This window comes from Opisthocomus hoazin, chromosome 18 (assembly GCF_030867145.1).
Source record: "Opisthocomus hoazin isolate bOpiHoa1 chromosome 18, bOpiHoa1.hap1, whole genome shotgun sequence".
In the NCBI taxonomy this organism is placed as follows: domain Eukaryota; kingdom Metazoa; phylum Chordata; class Aves; order Opisthocomiformes; family Opisthocomidae; genus Opisthocomus; species Opisthocomus hoazin.
Window position 1 is genome coordinate 17,872,432 of NC_134431.1, and position 25,585 is coordinate 17,898,016.

The following is a 25,585-nucleotide window of genomic DNA, read 5'->3' on the forward strand; positions in this document are numbered from 1 at the left end:
CCTGGACAAGGTCCTCTACAGCCTACTGTAGGTGACCCTGCTTCGGCAGGAGGGTTGGACTAGATGACCCACAGAGGTCCCTGCCAACCCCTGCCATGCTGGAATTCGGTGAAACGAAGCCAAACTGGGGTCCTGCCACGCACCGGCTCAGGAGACCAGTGCTAGGCTTTGCTTTTCCTGACCCAGCACAGCCCGTGGTTTCCTATTTATCTGCCCCTTCCCCTCCTCCTTCTCTCCTCATCCCTCTCAAATTAAAAAGAGCGAGCCCTGGTTCTTTTCATTGAAGATATTTTTTTAAACAAACAAACAAATTCTCTCTGCTTTTTTTTTTTTTGTTTCCCTCCTTCCTAGGGGCACAACCGTGTGGAAATTCATGGCAGTCAATTCAGTTCTGCTTGCCAAGCTGGAAATGCAGCTGAAGAAAATGTATTTTTGAGAGACCAGAGGTAGCTCAGTTGCTCAGGGCCGGCCGTAGTGGTATTACCAGCTGGTGTTCCCCTGCGAGGGCCGAGCCCGCACCCCTCCAGCCCCACAGCATCCCCACGCTGCTCTGGGGAGGGCTCAGTCCCGGGTGCGTGGTTTGCTGGGGGAGCAAAGGGGAGATCTGCCCTGGGCGCAGCTCGGGGTGAGGAAGCTGAGGGTGGCCGAAGCCCTGCGGGGGGACAGCAGGCAGGTGGGAGCCTCTGCACACCCCAGCGGGCTCGGCCCAGGGAAGACCCCACCGCCACCAGTTAATCTTGTCTCTTGCTCCCAGTCCTAGCACTTGTAGATACTTTTAGGTGACTCTTACTTCCTCGGCACCTCTTTATCCAGTGGCTTTCCCCTCCCTGGCGTTATCCCAGAAAACAGCACAGTGAAACACCCCGAGACGTGGCACCTTTCCCTCGGTTCGAGGGGCTCCTTCTGCTGGGGACTCTCCATTCCCAATTCAGGATGCTCAGCAAACCGGACCCAAGCTCAGCTCCCCTCCTGGCAGCGACACCAGAAGAGAGGCAGCGGCAACTGGTAATTAGCTGGCTCCCGCTCACGGCGCGCGAGCCAGAGTGCCTTGGCCGGCTCTGCTTTCGGATGCTGAGGCGTTACTGCGAGGACACTGTTCCCTCCCAAGCCTGGCTTGAATAATCCCACTCGCCCCAAGACTCGGGAGGCTTCAACGAGTTGTCAGCATCTTTGCCTTCTTGGGAGACTTGGCTGCACCCCGCAAAGCGGAAGCCCCGAGCGAAGGACCCTGCCGGGACGCTGCCGCCCGAGGAGCGCAGCCCCTTTGAGCGCGTTTCCCAGCGCTTTCACGCGGCTGCCGGCTCCTCTCCGAGCATCTCCAAGGTCTCTGCTGAATCTCTGCTCTCCGGCAGGCCCAAAAGCCGCGTTTTTCACTCCGGAGCAGGGGAGCGATGCCGTAAGAGATGCGACTGCAAACGCACCCGCACTGCTTGGCTGCGGTGCACAGGACTGCTCCTGAGCAGCGTCCGACTGGGAGGCCTTACTGGTGTCCCCGAACCCACCCCAGTTACAGGCTGGAAGTAACGAAGAGGGATTTTGAGTCTTGGGCTGAGAGGTGAGGTCCCTTCCAACCCCTACCATTCTGTGATTCTGTGATTCTGTTACCTCCCAGACAGAGCCCGACGCTGCAGGTCCCCCTCCCGGGGCCGTGGCTGCAGCCGTGGCACCCAGGGCTCGCTTTGCTCCCGCTCCAAGCTCACTCCAAACCCCATCCCTTCCTGAAGCCAACTGCCAACAGCTCCCACCGGCATCTGCAACCCCCACCTCCTCCAGGCTCAAACCTCTGGAAAATTTCCCGTATTCGCAGCGTTTCCCCCTCCTCCCGAGCCCCTCCAGCCAGCCCCTCTGAGAATTCCGCCTGCCTTGCAGCCTTCCAGCGCAGAGCAGAGCACGCACGGGCAGGAAAGCGCCTGGGACCCCCTTTTAGCTGGCCAGGGGGTTCCCTCCACCTCCTTTACTGATGGCTCGTCCCTGTATTGAGAACAGCCCTTCCCATGTTCCCCAAGTGATGGCTGTGGAGCGGGTGCTCCCGCAGAGCAGGAATAGCACCAGGCTCTTGAACCCCCCCCCCGGCCACAGCCCCAACCCTCCCTGCTCCCAGCGTCTCCTTCCACAGCGGGATGGAGTGCTCGGAAACATGGACCTCGCCCAGGCCTAGCATGCCTTCCTCCCTGTCCTGCTCCCCCAAATCAACAGTTTGGGGTTTGCTTTTGTGGCTGGTGTCACCCTGCTTCCAGTCTGCTCCAACCTGGGCAACACATGCTCATCTCCGCAGCAGCCCGTGCTGTTGGCATTTGCAGGCCTGAGCCAAGGCGTGCGTCACTGCCAGGTCACAGAATCCCAGCATGGCAGGGGTTGGCAGGGCCCTCTGGGGGTCACCCAGCCCAGCCCCCTGCCCAAGCAGGGTCACCCAGAGCAGGCTGCACAGCACCGCGGCCAGGCGGGGCTGGAATATCTCCAGAGAAGGAGACTCCACAGCCTCCCTGGGCAGCCTGGGCCAGGGCTCCGTCACCCTCAGAGGGAAGAAGTTCTTCCTCGGGTTCAGCTGGAGCTTCCTCTGCTTCAGTTTGTGCCCGTTGCCCCTTGTCCTGTCGCTGGGCACCACTTGAAAGAGTCTGGCTCCATCCTCCTGACACCCACCCTGCAGATATTTAGAGGCATTTATTAGGTCCCCTATAAGCATTTATCAGGTCGAAGGAGCGCTGCCAAGATGGAAAGCAGCGTCTGATCTGCGCCCCAGAAGCTGCGTTCCACCAACACGTCTCCTCAGCCAGGTGAGGAGACCAGCACTGCCCACCCAGCCACCCCAGCCCTGGGCCCAGGGTTTCAGATTGCAGGAGCTGACCAGGAACGAGCCTTCACGCGCTGAGGGCGTACCTACACGCGGCTTCTGGCTTTCGGGTGGTCCAGGCACTGTCCAGTCCTCACCCATCTGGGCACTGACCGCCTCTCAAGCTCCCGCACCGTTCCACGCCGCAAAAACAAAGCGCTACACGCACACAATTCAAATAAAAGTCAGAAACTGACAAAAATGTTTAATATTAGTTTTGAAGAAAAAGTGACCATACTCGCTTAGATGAGAAGGTAACGACTAGGTGTGTTTAGTGAGCTCTCCTGCCAACCCGCCAGCCCGCAAGCGTGGCTCTCCGCTGAGGCCCAGGCCTCCCCGCAGCGGGACAACGCAAACTCACTTGGGACACAAGACACAACTGCCACGGGAGCTGGCGTGTGGAGGCTGCACTCTGATCTGCGTTTGGCTGCCGCGCTCGGGCCATGGCACATATCAGCAGAACTGCAAGAGAAGGGAGTTTAAACCCCAATTAGAAAACCTCACTGCCAAGGGGAGTTTGCGGGTCACGCACGTGCTGACTAGAAGAAAACGGGGGATCCAGGTGAGGGTCCTGCTTCTGAAGCCGCCAAGGGCTTGGGGATTCTGCAGAGGCAGGGCTCAGCCCCTGGAGCAGGGGCTCCCGTCGGGCTCTCTCGGCCCTTGGGCACTTGGCAGCGGTGCCATTTCTGCTCGCCACTGACCGGGAGATCTCCGCTCACCCCCAAGCTCCGGGCGCGGTACGAAAGAGCAGTTTTAAACCCCCGACTGCCATCCCCACCATCTCTCGGGGGGCAGAGGGAGCACGGCGAAGCTGGCGACGGCGGACGAGGGGACGCGAGGAGGGAGGCAGGGAACGCGCAAGTGAGACTTGACCCCAGCTGGTCTGCAGAGGTGGGATGAACCCAGGAGCTCCTGCCTCTGCGCCGGGAGGAAAGATCACTTGCCAGAGCCAGCCAGCTTGGCAAGCACCTCCGAGGGCGGCAGCGCCGCGGGCGCAGCCACCCGAACACCCCTCAGTGCCAGTAATATCCTTGGTGCGCTACCTTCCAGCGATTGCCGCACTCGTTGCAGACGACGAAGGTGGTCATGGGCTCATCGGAGCTGCGGGTCTGCACCTGGGGAAGGATGGGATGGACGTGAGAGCCCAGCATCGCACAGGGCCCCGGGGAGGGGGGGTCGTGGGGGGCTGCTTGTCCCTCTAGGCACCAGGGATTCGCGCTGGCGTCACGTTGTCAGAAATCTGAGAGAGCAAAGCTTGGGAGGGCAAAAGGAGCTGGCAAAGGAGCCTTGCTACTGGTTTACACGCAGACGTTCACCTCTGCACTCACCTCGCGACCCCTCGCTGGCCTGACACTACCAGAGTGACACGTTTTGGGGCAGCAGGTTTCCCTCCTCACCCCCTCCACTGCCCATTCCTTGTGGGTGGGCTCCGGAGGTGGACATCCCTCCCTCGGCCAGGGATGCAGCCGGTGGTGAGACCACAAAACCCTCAGCCCGTCCAGCACGGGCTCCGCAGCGACACGTAAAAAGCAGCACTCCAGCCATTCTCATTTAGAGACCAGTCCTCTGTCCTGGCCTCACAGGAACAGGCTCTGGGTTGCCAGGTTCTGCACATTTCCAGTCTGTTTTATATTTGAGCCATTAAGGAACGCTGATATTTAACCCAGATGTGACTGCTGCCTCTGACTGGCTCTTGCCAGAAACACATACTTTGCTAAAAATCAGATTTTCATGGCATTTGAATACCGCAAGGCAGATCTGCGCTGAGAATACTGGTGCTGCGTGCACAAGTCAGACAGCAGAACTAGGCCGAGGGGTAATTACGATCTACGTGTGTAATTACCCAATATGCAAGAGTCACAGGATTTGCATGATGCAAATTAAGAATGTTTTGCAAGCGTGCTGGATAGCTAAATTCTGTAATTCTCACCCGACGTTACTGCCTGGCTTCCAACGCTTTCATAAATGCCAGTTCATCTACTTGGAACTTACAACATCCCACTCACCAAAGAGTGATTTCACTGGAAAATTAATAAAAATACAGAAAACCTTCTGATGTTTCTACATAGAAGACACTGCTATCACCTGCCCCGATTCCAGGCAGTCGGACTCCAGTCCGCTGCAGGCAGAGACAGAGCCCCACATGCTGCTGAGGCGAGCGAGACAGCCCAGGCAGCGCTTCCAGCTGACTTACTGGGACGCACTGGCAGAGCCAGCCCGCGGGATGCAAGACTGCTGCCGAGCCAGAGGAAAATCCCCCGTCAGGCGCCTGGCTCTCATCTGCGCTCGCACGTCACAAGCACAGGAAGGAGTTTCGCTCGGCACTTGCACACGCAGCTTGTGCGCACCCCTCAGTAGCAATCGCGTGGTTGCTGGTGCATTTTTGGGCATCTGCACATTCTACAACGCTGACTCACAGCAAAGGCACATTTATCTCCAGACGCCTGGTGCAAACATGGGAACTAAAAAGTGTTGGTCATGCACCAGGCTTCCAGCAGCTGCCCACGGAGGAGAAAAATCTCTGCCCGCTCACGTCGCCGCTTTGTTTATCCCTCGTGTTTCACCTGCTCCATGTTTGATTTTAAATGAGTTGGATTTGTCCAGCAATAGCTTATCTACATTCTTAATTTGCACTTTCAATGCCATCCACATGCCTCGGATTCTGCAGTCTCTCTCCTCTACACTACCCACACCTTTCTTGTCTGGATCCCCACATTCCCAGCACCTGCCTTCAGCTCTCCCCTGTGTTTGAAAGCTTCCCTGCTGCTGCAAAACCCCTGCTCTTGTACAAACGAGCCAAAAAGAGTTACATCAGCTCCAAGGAAAGCTGTGTGCAAAATCACTGCGCAAAAACATCACATTTCAGACAGCCTCGAGCGTATAAAATGTTCTTTCCACCAGTGGCAGAATTAGTGGTGCGCTGCAGGGCCTGTCCCAGAGCAGTAAGAGCTCGTGACCGTGACGGATCACGTCCTGCGCAGAGGCCAGCGGTGTGGGGGCCGTGGGAGCAGGAAGACTAACCTGGGTGTAGGTGCAGTTCTTCTTCTTGCATTTCCCACAGGTGAAGAGGTCAGTCTGCGTCCCTCCTGTCTTGGCCATCTGATGCTCCCGGATTGCTTCTTTCGTCATGGCTTTCCTGATCTCTTTCAGCTCGTTGCTGGCCATTTCCTTTCAAAAAAAGCAGTAAATTCACATCTGTCCAGTTTTACCACCACACCCACTACCCTGGAAAGAGCCAACAGGACATGGTGGCCTAACAGATGGGTATTAAGACAGAAAGTCTTCCATTCCTGGTTTCTGGTTCATACCTAGGCCCCCGTGATGACCCGAAGGCCCAACAGACTGCTCTCCACATTGCAAACCCCGCTGTCAGCTCACTCCCCACGCGCTCCAGCAGCAGCAGCTGAACACTCTGCAGCCCTGGCAGCAGACCAGCCCCTTGCTTCAAGCTAAACCAGAGGACACATCCCCCCGTAAGAAGCAAGCCCTGCTCCTCAGGCTTCCTCACCTCCGAGGTCATCACCGCGATCTGCTCGGGGGTAATCGCTCCACACAGCACGTTCTTTTTCAGCTCAGGATTTTTGGAGTCCTTCAGATTGGAGATGCGGCTCCTCACTCGGTTTTTGTACTTCATGTCGGTGTTCTTGACATCCTGGTATATGCGTACATGGCAGTCAAGGAGTCTGCAATCAACCCAGAGGCCTCCAAGCACTCTCTACACCACTCGTGAATACCAGGGAGTGCTACCCACAGCCAGGACACAGGCAAGGGTGCTGGGACCCAACAGCAGTGTCTGCTCTGGGAGGTTAGTGCTGGATTTGAGACCAGGCTTATATAAACCCAGGGGCTTTCATTTCTGGCTTTTTCACTGTGCTGGAAATAATCTTTATTTTCAGTCCTGTTCAGGTTCTTCAACCCGCTCTTTCTCTCAGCAAGGTAGCCACAAAACCCTCCACTACGAGAGCCCAGCTGCACCTTAGGAGGTCACAGCCCCCAAACTAAGCAAACTCCTGGCTTATCTGGAACCAATGTGCAGCCCCATCCTCATTGCTCTGTCCTCCCCACGGCTTTTGTCTGTGTCAGCACCCACTCCTCAACAGGCACAGGGAAGCTGCACGTATTGGGAAGCAGAGCTGAGAGCAGGGAACAGCATCTTGACGGGAAGGACAAACTGGGGATTACAGCCCGTTACGGTGTGAACAGGAAGGAAATAACCGTGTCCATCACACCAGCAAGGGGTCTGCCCTGAGCTCAACACCGCACTGGTGGTTTGTGACTGATCCAGGACTCAGCCAAGCAGAGCTGGAAACAGACCCAGAGTCCTGACAAGCAGAGACGCAGCAGAACATTTATGCAAAGAAAGACTGTCCCATTTTTCCTGCGAGCACATTAATTTCATGCCCTGGAGGCACGCAGGCCCTTGAGGAAGCCCCGTACAGTAAGGATATATTCTTCAATCTGGGCTGCTATGTGCTCGCAGTCGGCGCCAATGGCAATGTAGTCGTCTGCAAGACAAGAGAAGCACAAGGTCAACGAGGAGCTACTGAAGAGAGTCCAGCGAAGGGCTACGAGGATGATGAGGGGACTGGAACATCTCTCCTACGAGGAGAGGCTGAGGGAGCTGGGCTTGTTCAGCCTGGAGAAGAGAAGGCTGAGAGGGGACCTAATATACGCTTACAAATGTCTGCAGGGTGGGGGTCAGGAGGACGGGGCCAGACTCTTTCCAGTGGTGCCCAGCGACAGAACAAGGGGCAATGGGCACAAACTGAAGCAGAGGAAGCTCCAGCTGAACCCGAGGAAGAACTTCTTCCCTCTGAGGGTGCCGGAGCCCTGGCCCAGGCTGCCCAGGGAGGCTGTGGAGTCTCCTTCTCTGGAGATATTCCAGCCCCGCCTGGCCGCGGTGCTGTGCAGCCTGCTCTGGGTGACCGTGCTTGGGCAGGGGGTTGGGCTGGGTGACCCACAGAGGGCCCTGCCAACCCCGACCATTCTGTGGTTCTGTGACTTCCAGCCAGTGAGGGGTTCCCAGACTCGGTATTTCTGAGACACAAATCTAGATAAGTTTCCTATTTTGATTTACAGACTCTTTCCATCAAATGGCATCTCAGCCTTTGTTCCAGCTACCCTTTGACCCTTTTGAAAAGGGCAGTGATGAAAACAGACCAATCCAGCCAGTCCATGCCCTCTCCCTCTCTAGGAGAGGGACTGCCCTAGACAAAGCTAACAAGAACCCGGCCCCCAAAATACACAGTTTTCCAATATATTCTTGGTATAGTTGAAATCAAACATACACAGGCAGGAATTGAGTCTCATCGGATACTGGTGTCCATGAAAAGCAGCTCTACTCAGACCAACAACCTGAGGCCGAAAGCACGCAGCGTCAGGGTCAAGCCTTCAGTTCTCTTCTCGGCTCAGGACTCCGTCCGCCCAATTAAACAGCATCATATAGAGTGCAATAACTGCTGTGAGGCTGGACACTGGGTATGGTAACCACCACCACAAAGCAGGGAGCAGGGCTGAGCTTAGCGAAAGACTCCAGGGGAGTATTTCCCAGACTTCATATGGAAAGGTTTTTTTCTAAGAGTTATACAAAGTATTTAATGCAGCATATATATATATGTATATATAAAACACATGTGCGTGCACACAGGTAGACTAGAAATAAACACCTGGTGAACTTCATCTGCCGTCTACATCGCTTGGCTCCAAATTAATAAAACTCTGCAGTGCTCACACCCCAGTTTTCCACAGGGATCTGCAATGTGGACACGAGCACGTGTTCAGCTGGAGGTGTTCAAACGTGACACTCCCAGCTGCTGAGCACCGGCAGTTGCCTCTCCTTTCCGATGGCCCAGCCTGAGTGGAGGAGAGACCTGTTCCAGCCCAGACCCACCGAGGACCGCGGTATTTAAGGTGCTCCAGCCTGCATGGGCAGGGAGTCCAAGAGCAGGCGGGGACTGGCACAGCACCATTACTGACAAATTCCACGTTTTGAGTTACAGCTTCATTTTGTGCCCCAAGGGTAAGCAGAGATGACAGCTTCACTCCACAGCAATCGGACAAGACTGAGACCTAGAACGGGAAGCAAATACCTGCACACCTGAAACTTCTGGCCAGCCTACCCCAGGCTGCAGAGCAGAAGACCTCATGTTCTTAAAACCCACTGCCTGACATGCTGCTCTGTCTCTGGTTCAAGTCAGGTTTATAAACACTTTATAGCAAGCGTCTATAAACACTGCAATGCCAGCTGGTCTGACCAGCAGCAAGAACAAACGGATGGCAACAATCCTTTGACCAGGCTGCTCCAGAAGAGCCTACCTAAGAGGAGCTGGCGCTGACCTACACGCAGAGGTCTGTCAGAAGGTGGCAGGAGCTGTGAAGCGCTTTGGGCCATGCAGGGTTTCCCCCAGCACTTACCATCAGCCTGCAGAGCTGTTGTCAGCATTTCTCTGCACTTGTTGCGGACAGCATCGCAGGTGACGGGCGCCGGAGGGAAGGTGGTGATTTTGGGGGTGGTCGGAGTCTTCGGAGGCTCCTGCCTTTTGTTGGAGCTAAAAGAGAAACTTCACCTGTCAGAATGTCTCAGTCTGGGTCACTGAGAGCAGAGAAGGGATCACCAGGTATGTGGCCAAGCATCCTGTTAATCGTAACACAAAACCAGTCAGAGGAAAACAGCGCAAAGACATGCCCCAAATCAGCACGTAGCGCAATACAGCAGCCAACACCCCCAACCCGGGCACGAGCTCTCCTGTGGCTCTGCTGGCTGTAAATGGAGGGTTTGATGCGGGCAGCAGGCCTGCCAGCCGACCTGTTACTAACACACAGCACAACTGCTGGACCACTGGGCATCAAGTGGAAATATTACGAAGCTGTCGGACACCTTCAGTACCTCAAACGTACTCAGGACTTCCCTGGGACACCTTCAGTACCTCAAACGTACTCAGGACTTCCCTGAGAGCAGCAGCACCCTCTCAGCCTGGTAGTGCAGTGCAGAGGCATGGTACTTCGTTCCTCTACCACCTGGCAGGACACAAGGTCCGTAACTGCTCTCAGCAGAAAGGGAGCGGGAGCCACCACCAAGGTTAATCCCAGCAGGTGCTGGAGCTGGCTCCTCATCTCACACCCTTTACTACCAAGATGTCAGCAGCAGGAAAGAGAACAGCTAAACAAAAAAGCCCTCTCGCTCTCTGTAGCCAAGGCTTGCAGCATGCTGCCTGCCAGGGCAGAAACCAGAGAAGGCTACACCAGCCCCTCCAGCAGAAGGAGCTGCTGTGCTAAGGAAAAGAAAGAAAATGGCTCCTTCCGCTCCGATATTTAAAAACCCAACAACAAAGCATAACATGCAAGAGGATCTTCCTTCTTCCTGGGTCTGGGTGAGACTCTCTGATTACTCACCCCACAGGAGAGCATCCCTGCACAACCACACATGGCTCTCACAGGTGCCAGGCTGGCACAGGACTAAAACACTGCTTCACTCACAAAAATAACTTCAATTCCAGCAAGCAACCACGGGCACAGGCAAGGGAACGCACACACCAACCCGCCGTGGCTGCCCTCGTTGGGTCAGCTGCCAGGGGAGCTGGGTGGAGAGACCGTAGGCGAGGAATCACCGCACCGGCTGGGCTGCGAGCTTCGCGTGCCGGAGGGGTAACGGCACGGAGCGGTTCGGCTGGGTGTGCACCCACGGCCTTGAGACATCCTGCCCGTAAGGCCTAAAATCTGCACATCGAGTTAGCCAGCCCTGTGAACGCTGCTGGTAAAAGATTTGGGGCTATTATGATTCCCAGATGATTTTATACAGCTTTTATCCCCCTTAAATCTAGGCAGAAAAACAGCAATTTTTTTCAGCAGCGATTGCTCTGACTTTGGTGCTTGGCCCATAAAATGCACTGTATTTATGGCCAATGCCTGGTAACATTAATGCAGTAAAAGACAAAGGAAAAAAAAAGAGAAACTCTGATATTTCACCCGTGCCACACTGGCAACATCTCCTTGCAGATCCAAGTGGCTTGACAATCGCTGTTAAGTTAGGGCACTACCGCCAGTTCTTTGCCATTAGAAATAAATCTGCCACGAACAGGCACTTCCACTGCACTGTGCTGGAAGGGATTGTCAGCCCACAGCAGAACAGCGTGAGCTGGAAACCTTCTGAATCTGCCGCCACACGAACCCAGCCAGACAACTTCAAGGACTTTTCTCCTGGGAGACCGTGCTGCTGCTAAGTTCAAACCCAGTCTGGCTCCGCAGCGCCTCGAAGTCCGCAGATCATCATTAGGGCTACTGGGTTTCCGCAGTTCAAAACCTCGCCGGGCCCTGTTAAGCAGCATCCACCAGTGCACCTTCAGCAAATTGTTCAGCTCAAACCACAGCAGATTAATTTCTTGCTCAGACAGAATGGATGCACTCTACAAGGCAGATTATATTGTGAGCTTACTGTGGTTCTCTTTGACCAGCAGCTGAATAAAAAACACTTTTACCAGCTAGTTTTACTGGTCAGCACTGCAGGAGGCTATTAAGGAACAGATTTGTGCCCAAACAGCTCAGAACATTGTACAGGATTTACACTGCACATTTACAAAAAGCAGCAGAAACTTAGCTTGCAAATAATCGATCAGATGCTGATCTCCTCCCATCTGGGATGTACAAACCGCCATCGGGCACCTCAGTGCTGAAGAAGCTACGCACAGCTCGCAGGCAGCACGCGTGGGGGTGTATATAGCAAAGCACACACAACTCGGGAATAACTCATCTCCAAATCACAGCTGATCACATACAACGGTTTGGAAGAATGAGACTTGCCTAAGGACAAAGGCAAAAAGCCTAGAAACCAGACCTACGCCAAAAGGAGAGACTGCAGGAACTGGAGTGGTTTGGAGCAGGGAAAACTTAGAGAAGACAAGTCCTGAGATCCAACTTGTTACAAGGGAAGACAGCAGGAAAAATCCTCCATACTTGCTAAAGACAAAAGCGTGAAGAAATGGTCGTAGCAAGATAGTTTTTATCGCGAGTAAGTTTCAAATTGTAAAGGTGAGTTATGAATCAGAAGACACTGCCAAGGGCAGCTGCGGAAATATCTTACCCTGAGGTTTTTTAGCATTGCCAAAGAAGAGCTTAGAGAAAGGCTTGTCAGGGACAGCCCGGGGAGAGGTCATGCTGTCCTGGGAAGGGGTGGCAGGAACAGCTTTCCTGAGAGCTCTTCTAGCTTTAACTTTTGTCTCAGAAAGAGTGGTCAGGCATTGGAGCAGGCTGCCCAAGGAGGTGGTGGAGTCCCCATCCCTGGAGGTTTTTAAAAAACGTGTAGATGTGGCACTTCAGGATACGGTTTAGCAGGCATGGTGCTGTTGGGTGGATGGTTGGACTCCATCTTAGAGCTCTTTTCCAACCCATGATTCTATGACTCTCATTTTGCAAACAACAGTCTCCAGAGCAAAACGCTGTATGTGACTCTCAACACTGACCTTCACCACATTCGATACTTAAAGTCAGGTCTTCAAACCAATATCTGCACAGGTAATACTTGATTTTCAGGAAGGTTCTATCTGCAAATGCTTTTGACTTTAAATATTTAGATGTTTCTTCCCTGGAGGTGGAAAAAAAGCTAGACAAGGTGCATGGTTATCCCACTGCCATTAGCTGATGAGTAAAGACATATTCACCTACATACACACACATGTCATACGTGCCCTGAGATGACAACCGATCACTCACAAATTAGATGAAACAGACTTCTCAGCCATTCCAAAGACTGTGCAGAAAGTTATTTAACAAGCTTTAGAAGTTAGTTTATAATTAGAATAGTTGCGAAATAGATCTCAAACACACCTAGAAGACTTATTTCAGGAAATCCTTGTGGTTCACGCGGTTCCTGTTAAACAGGAGAAAGAGCTTGTAAATCTATCCTGGCAACAAAAGTTTATGCATAAAAAGGCTATGCTGGAAAAAAACGGTGGCAAAGCAACCAAAGCAAAGGGACTGCGGGCAGAGCTCGGGGCTGCACCGGCAGAAAATCCCACGGAAGAGCTGAATTCAGGCCACAGATCCAAAACGTCCCAATAAAGGCAGTTTAGAGAAACCTGGAAAAGAAAAAGCTCGTGCTGCCAGAGACATAGAAACATCAGACACAGCCCATTAAAATGTACTACACTAAGGGTCTAAAATACTGCAGCATAACAGAATATGCTTTGGATTACAGTAATGCAGCGTGTAACTTCACAGGTGCCAGCTCCACGCCGGCTGGCTCAGAGCCTCCAGGTCTTGCAGTGCTGGCTCTCTGCTCACTACGGAGGGATTTCTACATCTGCGCTCCAGAAAGCCAGACAAGCTTCAGGCCAAGTTTTTCTCCCTGACAGCAGAGGAAGGCCTAGCCAAAACCTATCAGACTAAGTGGCTGAAATATCTGAATACAAGCTGATCTCTTTGGTTTCTTGATAGCAGCCTCATCTGAACCTGCTATCGCACACTGAGCAACTAGCCAGACTCCCTTCATCACAGCCTGTGCTTCCAAGAACACAGACTGCTCGCTGGTAATAAATTGTGGTTTTTTTATCAAGGCAGATTAGGAGTTTATTTTGCAGCACTGGAGAATAAGCATTCCTGCCTCTGCAAAGACAGCCTGGCTCAACAGACTGACACCAGGGGCTAACCACTTCTGCCTGCCTACGCTCAGCTAATAATTTGCTTCTGTTCATCCTTCACAGCCAAGGGGAGGCTTTGCCATTCAGAAGATGGAGGCTGAATACACACAGAAAGCATCAAGGGGAAAAAAAATAACTGCAGCAGCTGCAGCACATCCTCAAGGCACAGCGGAGGGTTAGCAGCACAAGCCAGAAAGCCCCACTCCACTTGCCCCACGATAACTGTCTGACAAAGCAAGGAGAAAGCAGGGTTTTGCCTCTCTACCTACAGCCAGGAGCCTATTCCGAGTGAAACTACTACAAGCCTCAGCCTTCAAACCAGATGTCTTACCAGGCCCAGCTAGTTTTGCTCACTAGGACATTGCTCACGAAATGTCTACTGTGCCCAGGGAATGTCTCACACTGCCCTCCCTCCAGACTCTGCATTCCACAAGGTCAATTTTCCAAAGGTTAAATCAGAAGGTTCCCTTCTTCTGTGAACTGCAGTATTACTTCCTGGCTTGAGCAGTGCCAGCCAAGTCAGTAATACTGGCCTTCTCCCATCAGGAACTGCCAAGAGGTACTTCCACAAAGGCTTCTGCCCTTAGCCTGGAGGGAAATCTGCCTCCCTTTACCAGTAAGGGCGTGCACAGGAGCTCTTACCCATGGCTGACTCAGCTCCTACCCTTAGCAGCCCTGCAACAGATCCTTCCTGTGTCCACACCCTAGGGAAGGCAGTCAGAACTTTATAGAGCATAAGGATCATGAAAAGAACAGCCTTAGCAGCCCTGCAACAGATCCTTCCTGTGTCCACACCCTAGGGAAGGCAGTCAGAACTTTATAGAGCATAAGGATCATGAAAAGAAGGTATTTGCATCACAAGGCTGGTGATACTGCTCGGGCCAACTCTCTCAGCTGACAGAGCAAACCCTTCTCCACCATCACTGCCTGCTCTTTGGCCTCCCACCCTCACCTCCTCTCACCAGGACAAAGCAAACAGCAGCTGGGAGACTCCATCCTACGGCTTCCACCCCAGTACCACTGTCAGGCACCAGACTGCCACGGGGCGCACAGATCCAGACAGCCCGAGCTCCCGTGTTGCACTACATCACTACAAGACTCGGTTCTGGCTGTGGAGTCTCCCCAGTACTTCCACAGCAACACTCAGCAAATCCTTCTTCACATTTTACGGAAATGAGATAAACCAAAGACACAAGTCAGACAAAGCTGTGTAGCTCAGCATCAGCGGCCTTCTCCATCAGCAGCTCTGTGCAGAGCTGCAAAGGCTCACACCAAAGTGGCAAGCGTTGAGAGATCCGAGCAAAAAAGGAAAAGCAAGGGGTCGAGTGACAAGAAAACGACCAACAGAGACAGGCTGCAGACACGGGAAAGCCTGCAAACCAGCAAGGTGACAGACTCCAAATCTTCTGGCAAACTTGGGAAATGGGCTCAAACACCTAAGGGTCAAACCTATGAGGCACGCACCGTCCTGGGATCTGAGGCCGAGAGCGGTCTCTCACCTCTGGAACAAAGCTTTACATCGCATTTGCCCCCTCCCCTTCGATCACTGCTTCCACTCGACGGCTCGGCAAGCACGGTCGCAGACAGTGGAAACAGGACGCAAGGCCGGAGGCACGGCAAGGAGCAGGCACGGAGCAGACCTGCCAGGTGGGGGGACGTCAGTCCAGAGCGAAAAGAGGACTTCTGCTGGGACTTGTCAGGGACAAAGAAACGGAAGTTTCACTGTAGTGAGGTATCAGTCAATCCCCTCCATCATGTGAGATTGCAAAGGCCAAAAATAACCTTCATTCTAACGATTTCAAAGTTAGAAATAAGCAAAAACACATAAAAACACAAAGCAAAAAAGAACAGAGGAATGTTTTACTAGCAGAAAAACCACCACATAACCAAGAGTGGAAAAACATGAAATAAGATGGGAATAAAATCAAAAAACTCACTAAAGCCACTGTATTTTGTAGATGTCTATTTCTGCACTACTGTTTACTAAAAACACCACAGATCCTCTCTGAACAACGTCTACCTTTCTGGTATTTCTGACCAGGAATTTGACTATGCAAAAATCACAACACTTAAAAATAAAAATTAATATAAGGTGTCTTAAGAAAATTCACATTCTGTAACAGTCTCCTCTTTGGTTAAAGGGAAGCATTACCTTTGGTCTTTTGAGTTACCAGTCTCCTTCGAGGAAGATGTTGGCAAGGACAGGTTTTTCTTTTTCTCCTCACTTTTTTCCTCAGAAGCATCTATATTGGAAAGAGAAAAGGATGCTAAAGGGTTGAGAACTGGTCTTTACCCTAGAACCCCACACACACCAATCAATGCCTGAACACTACACAGTGTTGGCCCAAGGCAAGCTATTATTCTCCAAAAAGAATCAGGAGAAAAAAAGCCTTTATGGCCTTTCGTGCTTTCCAACAGACCTTGTGCTTGCCTCCAAGTAGAAACTAATTCAAACAAAAGCTTTCCTCACCAAACTAAAGAGCAATCCCTCCCCTGACTACAAGATAAGCTTCCTCACAAGACACGCCTCATCACAAAAGTCCCTTTCAGAGACACCCTGGCTGCTGAGCACGGATTAGATCAAGTTCTCTAAAACTCCGCCAGAAGCAGCATTTCCAGCCAACACCACCTGAAGGGCCAGTACAGGCTAGTGCTTCTGGGAGCAAACTTCTAGGGTTTCCCAAGTGCTGCTGAAAGCCAACAGCACAACCCTGGAAAGGGCTTTCATGACGCTGCAGAACAAGTCTGACCCAGAGGTGAAGTGTCTCAGCCTAGCCAACAAACATCAGCCCCGACGGGGAGGCGACAGTCCCCAGCCAGGACAGGAAACCAGTGCTGCTAACGCTCGTTTAGCGTTTATCAAGAAATGGGGAGCGCTGGGGTGCAGGCCAGAGCCAGCCGCACCTCCCACTTCGCCTCAAACACGTTGCTCTTGTTCTTTTTACACACAGCTGCCCAAAAGGTCTGTTTAAAAACTAACCAGTGTTTGAGTTTCACCTCAGGGTACCCCGCCACTAGCAGAGAGCGGGAGACACGCGGTCTTGCTAGCAGGACACAGGGAACGCTGCCCTTCCCATCTCAGCACTGCAGACGCCTCGTTCTTGTATCAAAGGTAACCACTAAAACCACATTTGTAATCCCTCCATCTGTAATTTTGACATTAGTCTGTGCTATATCAGCACTAAGATTTCCCAGACAGAATTACAAGCTTCTGCTTATCAGCATCCATCACCACGAAAGCCTCCCCGGCAGGAAACAGTCCACGTGCACTTGTCCAGAAGGTGTTAACCTAAGGTCCTTCTATCAGTCATCACCCAAAACACATTCCAGCATTTCTCTTTCCAAGTCGTTGCACAAGGCTGACAGCACACGCTGTATCAATGCCACGAAGCACACAAGTTGGGGCAGAGGGCTCAGAGCACAGATATTATTTCCACAAATAATGCTGCTGGTTATTATATGGACAGGTACACATTAAGAATAGTCCTGAAGCTTTCAGTGCTCTTTCAAGCACGAGCGAGCTAGACAGGAGTCGAATCTAGAGGCATGCATGGTAGGAGACAAAAATTGAAAGACAGAAGGTGCAATTGTAAAGGCTGATTTGCTAGAATATTCTATTCGGATCAATAGATAAGCTCTCCCGATGAACCCAGCCCCCCGCTGAAGCCAGCTCCTTCACCAGTTGAATCTGACAGGAACATGCTGCTTTTCTCACCTAGAAGTTTCTTCCAAGATTTGATGAGGGATTTGGCAAGCAATATCACTTCTTCATCTGTGCTCTGCTTTCTCAGTGCATTTACTGACATGCCGATGCGGGTGGACTGCAAGTGAACATTCACATGAATCATTCCAGAACAGATTCGTTATTTGTTACTAACTGAAATCAGAAATAAGCATGACGAAGCCAAAGCAATGACCAAGATGTGAAGTATCCAAGGATTTGCGGAATTATTATCTCCTTACGACTTTGGAGAGCGAGATGATGCTCTCCAGCTTACTCAAACCAGCCAGAAGCTAGACATCCAGTCACCCACAGATACCTTCTCTCCTCGCCTGCAGTGACATTCCAGCTTACAGTGAGAAAATCCGAGATGCATATCTTAATCTCTGAATTGTAATTCTGTTCACACCTCCCCAGTGTCCCGAATATCACCATTACAAAGACTTAAAGAACTTCTCCCATGACTGCCCTTCGTGTTTGCTACTTTAAATCGGGTCTTTCCTCTTTTTGACACCTAAGAAAGGATTTGAGCAGTTACCCACATTTGCCTCATCCGCAGTGCACAAGTTTCAGGCGGCACACGGTGGCCCACAGCTATTTAGCTGCCAGTCCAAAACCCAGGCTGAGCACTATTTTCCGGATTTAATGTTTATCTTGATGCTTTGAGTGAGGCAAGAAGTGAGAGGAAATCTAGATGCAAACCAGCTTTTTACCCTAACGGTGCAACTCACCTGCAGCAAGTCCAAAGTCATAGGCATGCTTTTCAGTTCTTTCAGTAAATCCACTGCACCATCCTGGAGAGGAGAAACAGAACGAGTGCCTCAGTTTTCAGTAATGAAATGCAACAGCTTGGAAATACATTCAGAAAGTTGAATTCAAAGGGAAAAAGACCAGCAAGCCTTCCCTAAAACATTATCAAGATGACTGCTGGGATTACTGTTCCAGACAGACAGCAGATCCTGCAATCTGGATGCACCTGAGGTATTGGAATAGGCAAAACAGAAGAGCACTGGAGTGCTACGGATCTTGGCTGGCGTATCATACAACTGCAACATTCTCTTGTGATCCTTACCTGGCAAGCTTCACATTTTTAACACCTGAAAAATACACTCTGAATCACAACTGTCCCCTCAGCACGCCACCTGGCTTGCAGGAGTAATCCTGCTCTCAAACTCACTATTTGGGGGGCTCCAATTATTTATATTAGCTGACAAGAACAATTTCGCATAGTTGCCAGAACTTCAGTCACCCACGTAAAGCTCAGAATCACTGTCCAGAGCCAGAGCTAAACGTATCCTCTTCCCACAGCGTGAAACTTAACGTAGCTGTTTCCGAGTTTTCCTATTTATGCCCCGCTCTGCTCGGGACAAGAGCTGATCCCAGGAGCAAAGCCATCAAGCGGTGAAGCTGAAGAGCTGGTCATTTGAAACTCATCGTATTGATAGAGGGGATTGTAAGAAACATGAAACTATAACAAAAAAGCCTTAATATTTTCTAGTTTTTAGTAGTCTTTAGTACTGTAACTTGTATTCCTGCATGCATAGATCTTTGAATCAGTATGAACTTTCCAAGCATCAGCTCTGCATCCCAGAACCCAGATCCAGAAAAAAAAAAAAAAATTAAAAAAAAAAAAATATCTGTCTGGGCAATCTGTAGATACCTAAAATTGGCAGTCACTCAGAGAAACGGCAGGGACAGAAGCACCAGTCTCCCCTGAGCAGATCACAGCCTGGAGCCCGCCCGTCTCCGCTCAGCTGGCTCTTTCCTCCCGTCCCCCTTTCACCAAACCAGGCCTTCCAGCGTTCACATTTAACAGCTCACTGAAAACACCAACCGCTCCGAGCCCATTTGCAGCACAAAACCTACTGAGCCTACAACTGCAGAGAAGCAAAGCAGCCTGCACTGACAGACCCCGTCCTCGGACCCCGTCCTCCCGACGCAGAAGGGCCCTTCCCGCTCCATCGCGGGCAGCGAGCCAGCTGCCAGTGCCACCCTACAGAACAGATGCTGAGAAAGCCAAATCAGAGTCGAAGCTTTCGGCGCGCGCACAAGCAACTCACACCAGCGTAAACCACACGTTACCGTACCCAGAGCGAGCGGCTTCCCACTCAGGCAGCTTCACACCTTCCCGTTCCTCCAACGGCCAAACGGACTCCATTAAATCCAGCCCTTAACATACAAAATGACCAGGTGATTCCTGTCTCCGTTACCAGAAATGGAGCCACTTGGCACACTGGCAGTAAACGGGGGTCCACACAACAACTAGAGCAACCAACCGGTACTCCAGGCACCCATCCTGCAGGAAGAGTTCGCAGATTAGCTGGTACACAATGAACACGCTCCGGCTCAGCACCATATAAAACACCGACCAAGAGGAAACGTTGCATACCGCTCGCACAAGAAGCTGCCTCTTTCTCAATGAAGCTCGGAAGCAAATTCCGCAAGGTTGCTCCTTTCCTATTTCAACAACGGTGTTGAAAACCTGCCACCAACGGGAACAGGCGTCACAGGCTGCGGTTTAGCCCCAGCACCCTCTCCCGGGTTGTTCCGACAGCCGCACAAGTGCCAGCGCTCACCCTCTCCGCAGCCGGCAGAGCCGCTCCAGCATCCAACAGTTCAGGCGACAACTGCTCCCAGCACCCAAACCCCGCATCCCCCCAACCCTTTTCCCTCCTGGCCCACCACCCCCCGCTCCCCGCAGCCCTCCCCGGCCCCAAAAACCCTCTCCCCCACCCCAGACACAGATGCACAGCCTACCTCCATCCCAAACCCCCATCACCCAGCCTCGGCACCTGCGTGACGCTGTTCGTACCCAAGCGATGGCTGGCGTCACCCTGTTAGGGTGGGAGATACCTGCTGCTGTCCCCCCCCCCCAAAAGCCACACCGGTGACAACACTCCCTGCGAGACCCCCCCCACTCCGAGGGAGAGCGGGCAGCAGCGGTGCTTGCGTGGGAGAGGGATGCGAGAGCTAAAATCCAGAAGCATCCCGGTTTTCGGGAGCCCCAGGACCCCCCCCATGGCGAGAGGAGAAGGGGGGAGGATGCTCCCTGGGAGGGGACACCCCCCCCCCCCCCCCCCCAGCAGGCAGAGCAGGGCGAGCCCCCCGGTGCTGAGCCGTGGGGCCGGGGCCGCATGAGGCCCGGGGGGGGGGGGGGAGAAGGGGGTCCCACAGCGGGGAACACGGAGCCCCTTCCCCCAGTACCCCCAGTAACGGGCGGTGGGATGGAATGGGAAGCGCAACGGAGAGGGAGATGGGCCCACGGCAGGCCGGGATGTGGGGAGGACCCCACCTTGACGGGGGCGGCTTCTGCTCCACGGTAACGGCTGCGTGGAGAGGGAGGGAGGGAGCCCCCAAAATGGGGGCTGGGTAAGGGGGAGGCCCCTCACCGCGGGCACTGAGGGAGAAGCGGGGGGTCCCTACAGCCCGGCGGCGGGGGGACGGGGAAGGGGGGTCCGGGGAAGGGGGAGGCCCCCTCACCCCCAACCGGGCCGCGGGGGCCGGGCCGCCGCCACTCACCGCGCTCTTCTTGGCCACCATCTTGTCCAGTCGCCTGGCGATGCGCACGATCTCCTCCTCCCCGCCCATCGCGCCGTTCCCCGCCGGGACCGGGCGGACGGGGAGGGGGGGGATCTGGCGGCGGCTGCCCGGTGCCCACCACAGCCCCCGGTACCGCAGTCGGGGCGGGCGGCGCGCGGGGCACGACGGGACTTGTAGTCCTCCCGGCGTCCTCTCGACGCGCAGCCCGGCGGCGGGACTACGACTCCCGGCGTTCCCCGCGCCCGCCGCGGAGCATTGTGGGGGCTGTAGTCCGTCCCCTCGGGAGACGCAGGCCGCCGCCATGACGGCCCGACAAGGGAGAGCGGCGGGGGAGCCCGGTGGTCGCTCGCTCTCCCGTGGTGCCGTTTCAGGGTCTCCCTGAGCTAGCAGAGTTCCAGTCAGTCGTCGTGGGGCACTGGTGGCTGAGCCAGGCTGCCTTCTCCTCCGGTGGAGGCTGCCCCGTCCCTCAGGGCCCCCCGCCATGGCCTTGCTGAGGTGAGTCCCCATCACAGAGGCCTGAGCACACTGCCTAGCCTCGATGGGGGAAGAGAGCCCTGCCCTTTACAACCTGCCCAGCCTGGGTGGGAGCAGGGAGTGGGGAGCCCTGCCCTTTATAACCTGCCCAGCCTGGGTGCAAGCAGGGAGCTCTGCTCCTTATAACTTGCCCAGGCCTTGCTCTAGGTGGGCCTTGTTTTACCCCCTGCCCCAGCTGAGCTGATCCTGATGGAGCTGCTGTGGCCTGGGCAGCAGCACTGCCTGAAAGATGGCTTGAATCAGCGGCCCTGCGGTGCTCAGAGCTGGGGAAGCAACTCCAGCAGCGATTCAGCACTGCAGGGACATCGCCCACAGCTGCAGTCCTGCAGCGGGTCAGAATTAGCCCCTCTGCCTGGCTAAACTGAGATGTGGGGCCATGCCGCTGGCCCAGTGCAGCCTCAGGGACCTGAGGATATTTAACAGGAGGGTGGTGAGGGGTGGGAGGTTTGGGGGTGCCTGGCTGTGGGGCCCCCCTGTAGGTGGCACTCGCAGACTGTGTGAGGACCGTGTGTCCCCTGGGAGCTGCGCCATGGCTGCTCCTGGGCCGCTCTCCGGAATATTGCTGCTCTCCCCAGCTGGTTCCTGGCAGGGGGAGAACTGTGATGCCTCCTCCCGCGCAGATGGCTTCGCAGCCCTTGCCAAGTGCGGATGTTTCAGAGAGGGCCCTGACTGTGCTGGTGGAGAGCGGCCGTGTCCTGCCCCGACGGGGCCGCAGATTGAGCAAAGGCATGGAGATATGCTACGTGTGGCCTTAGGCTGCAGAATTAGGTGTTGGGAGCAGCCCAGCTCCAACTCTGCTCTGTCCTGTGGCAACTGAGTCACCGAGGGCAGAGTTTAGCTTTGCCAGTGCACAAAGGTGGGGAGTATTGGACAGATCGGTGCTGAACCTCTCCTGGGTGGCTGTCCCTCAAACTGCCCGTTAGGTACCTAAAGCTGCCAGCTTGCTGTTCTTGATGGCAGCTTGCACCGAGCTGGAGAGACCTCTGGGATCTCCTCAAGCAAGAGCTGCTCACCAGATGTGCGAGACGCATTTTGATTCAGCCCCAAACGGGCAGAGGTGGCCCCAGACCAAACCTGAGCTCCGGACCCTCTCCCTGGCATGGCACTTGGAGCTACCTTGAAGCTTCTTGGCTTGGCCCCGTGTTTGCGAATGCGAGTTCCCTCCAACCCGCTGTCTGGAGCCTCTGCAGCGTCTGGAAAGCCTCCATCCCTTGGCAGGGTCTGGCTGTGAGGCGAGGGGGTGCCATGTTGGAGAGGCCCACCTCTGCGAGGGAGGAGGAAGCAAGTCCCAACAAGGGGACCTTCTGGAGGTCTTGGAAGCGGGCAGCTGCCTGTCCCATGTGTGGGGTCGGGTCACGCCGGTCCTTGGCGTCAGAGGCGTGCTCGAGCAGCACTGCTGCCACTGTGAATGTGGTTTGTATCACTGCAACTCGAGGATGGTTCCTGACCACAAGTATGGCCGGGGACGTGTCTCGGATTCCAGAGCGCGCAGTCACCGATGCCGAGCGCCATCACCCCGTTGCTCCCTGCCTCGGAGCGAGAAACCCGTCACCCCGCCAACGCCGGCCTCCCGCCGCGGCGCACCGTCCTCGCCCAGGCCCCACGGCTGCTCGGTTGGCAGCGGGTCCCCAAGGGATGTAACAGCACAAAACCTTCACGGCCACAGCCCCGTCCACTCCCGCCAGGCAGGAGAGGAAAGTGCCCCCTGCCCCTGCGCGCCGGCGGGCACGGGCCAGCTCTGCAGCCTGGCCCTGGCCAGCCTGCGGCCCCGCTCCTCCCAAGGGTTAACAGGACAGGAGTTTGCGGAGCAGGGAGGGTTTCTGGCTGACCTTGGCTGGGAAGCAGCGGTGGCGTCGCTCAGCCCAGCCCCCCGAGCGTGGAGCCCGTGGCCGGAGCGCTCCCCAAGCCTGGGTGGAGGTAGATCCAGAGGAAACTCCACCTCCGCGGGAGCCAACCTACTGTTGCAGGAATTCCCAGAGAAATTCCCGCTTGGGCTGATCTGTCAACGGATCCGTGAACTTTCTTTTACCTCTTGTGAAAGCAGCTACTTGAATATGCTAAAAACGGAGCAGGGGCGAGTCTGTTGCTGGAGCTGGGCTCGGGGGAAAGGTTGGGAGGGGGCTTTAGCTGACCCCTGCACACCGAGAGGCACCGCGGAAGCCTCTGTGCGTGGTGCCTTGCCGGCAGCTCCTCTCGGCAGGCAGGGCTGGTGGAGCCAGAAGAGTTTGCTGCGAAATAAAACCCCACAGAATCTCGCCTGGTTTTCCTACTGGGCTACAGTGTTTCCCAAGTGACTCTCAGCTGCTTTGGACCCAGCGGATGGGCTGGATCAAGTCAGATGAGCTTTCCTTGCTTCCAGTATCCCCAGCAGATTCAAGTCACCATCATTTGTTTGGAAATTGGCCACCAAACCCCACCCTTTCCCTTGCTCCCAACCACTGGAGGCTCAGCCTGGTCTGCTTTTGGAGAAGGCAGAGACGAGAAGTCCTCCTGGGCCCAGCTTCGCCCAGCAACCCACCACAAGACCCCCGGGGAAGCTCTGTCCTGAGACACCCCCGAACTCCAGATGTGCCCAGATCTCTACAATCTCAGCCTTGGGGTCGTGGCTCGTAGGGACAGCAAGGCTGGCTGTCCCTGGGCGACGCGCTGGGCTCTGAGCTGGTAGCGAGAGACCCCATCCAGGGAACGACAGACAGCACGTAGCTGGTAGACCCCAAGCCCTCATCCAGCACCATGAACGTCGGCCAGGAGATGGGAGCAGCTGCTGCTGGCTTTGCCAGAGCAGTGCTGATTTTGGGGAGGCGTTTTGACGCGTCTCCCCTCCTTTTCACCCTGGTGAGCGTGCCCTGGCAGCGGCGGAGGGCTCCCGGCTCTGCCGGGTGGTTTGCTTTTGGCTCTCGGCCGTCTCCGCCTGGCACAGCAGCCACCACGGCAGGGCTCCTGCTGCCTGCACACGTCGCCAGCGAGGACGCCCGCAGCCAGCCACCCTCCTGCACTGATGGTCAAGCCTTTTCCAGCGCTGACCTCCCTGGGGATGGTTATTCTGCTGTTCCTCCCTGAGCCCAGGGCAGCTCAGATTTGGGAGAGGAGAAGGAGAGAGGCAGGGGAACCAATTCCCTAGCAAGCCCCAGAATAGAGGCAGGGATCTGCCTTTTGTCCCGCTCCTTGCTGCAATTGTCCGATGTCCTTAGGCTCCCAGCCCTGGCACCAGGGACATTTGTCCCTGAAGGCCAAAACGCTCCATCCAAACACTTAAGAAACCTGGCGAATTTGGCCCAAATTGTGACTTGCATTTCTGTCTTGCAGACCATCCTGTTTTCTGCTCTGAGGAGCCACAGGACCTCTCCACACCTCGTCTCATGGCACAGGCCCTGCTAACACAGCAGAAACCAGCATGGCTCCCAAGAGATACCACAGGCTCCGATCCGCTCCAGCAGAGCAGCCCGCAGAGGCTCTGTGCCCTCCGCTCCCCACAACCTCCCACCGCATCCGTCCCGGAGCTGCTGGTGAGTAGCCCATGCCTGGAGACCTTCTGCCATCTGGACCTTCTGGGACAGGTCCTGTGCCAGGAAGGGCTGCAGGATTTGGCTGCAGCAGGCAGGAGCCGCAGAGGGGAACGTGGCCAGGACCACCCCCCGTGGTAGCCCAGCCTCTGCTGCCCTGCGAAACGGGGAGCGTGGAAGGGAGGATGCGAAGGAGATGCCAGTTCCCCAGGGCCCTGCCAGGGTGGAGTTTGGACCTCCAGCTTCACAGATGCTCTTCTGAGACGCTTTGGATGTTCCCTAAATCTCCTCCTTCTAACGATTTTAATTATACTGGCTGCTGTTCAAAATAATAATGACAGGGGGAGGAAGAAGTGCTAAGCAGCAGCCTGTCACGCTCCGCGAGGTGTTCTCGGGGGACCCTGGGCCAGACAAGCAGCTGCCCACGGCCGTGCCAGCCCAGTGGGTGCACGCTGCCACACCGCACCGGCCACTGCCGTGCTCTGGGGTCTGGGCTGGCCCATGTGCATGTCAGAGCATGTGCAAGCGCTCGGTTCTCCTTTGTCCCCCCCCCCTCTGTCTCCTTTTATTCGCCTTCATTAAACATAGGAAGTTCAAGCCATTCATTTTGCTATTTGTGTCTCCCTCCCCACGCCCCGGTTCCCTCCCTTGCCCCCTGCAGCCTCTCGGCTCGCTGCTTGCCCAGCATCCTTGACCCCGAGAAGTCTGGTGTGTATGCACTTCCCTTTTGGCCCATAGAAAGCGCCACTCTGAACTGGTGCCTTGATAAGTCTGCTGTGGGAAGGCAGGGGCTCCTGGGCTCTCACACAGGGCTTTCCCATGTAGC

General features: G+C 54.7%; 1 protein-coding gene and 1 long non-coding RNA gene across 3 annotated transcripts; one reads left to right on the forward strand and one right to left on the reverse strand.

Annotated features, from left to right (window-relative positions):
• Positions 1-3,003: 3,003 nt before the first annotated feature.
• On the reverse strand, positions 3,004-20,898 carry TCEA2 (transcription elongation factor A2). 2 transcript variants are annotated; one of them, XM_075438667.1, is made up of 10 exons: positions 20,702-20,898; positions 17,914-17,976; positions 17,177-17,282; positions 15,614-15,704; positions 9,245-9,378; positions 7,279-7,335; positions 6,339-6,493; positions 5,852-5,998; positions 3,874-3,945; positions 3,004-3,292 (listed from the first exon to the last, which is right to left on the reverse strand). In XM_075438667.1, the coding sequence occupies exons 1-10, from the start codon at positions 20,768-20,770 to the stop codon at positions 3,284-3,286; spliced, it is 903 nt and encodes a 300-aa protein (XP_075294782.1). In that variant the 5' UTR covers positions 20,771-20,898; the 3' UTR covers positions 3,004-3,283. The 2 variants fall into 2 exon arrangements, with proteins under 2 accessions (XP_075294782.1, XP_075294781.1); XM_075438666.1 differs by having other exon boundaries at positions 3,004-3,945.
• A 109-nt stretch (positions 20,899-21,007) lies between these two features.
• On the forward strand, positions 21,008-25,356 carry LOC142363549 (uncharacterized). Its single transcript, XR_012765804.1, has 2 exons — positions 21,008-21,217; positions 24,563-25,356. It is a non-coding gene; the product is annotated as an uncharacterized LOC142363549 (long non-coding RNA).
• Positions 25,357-25,585: the final 229 nt, after the last annotated feature.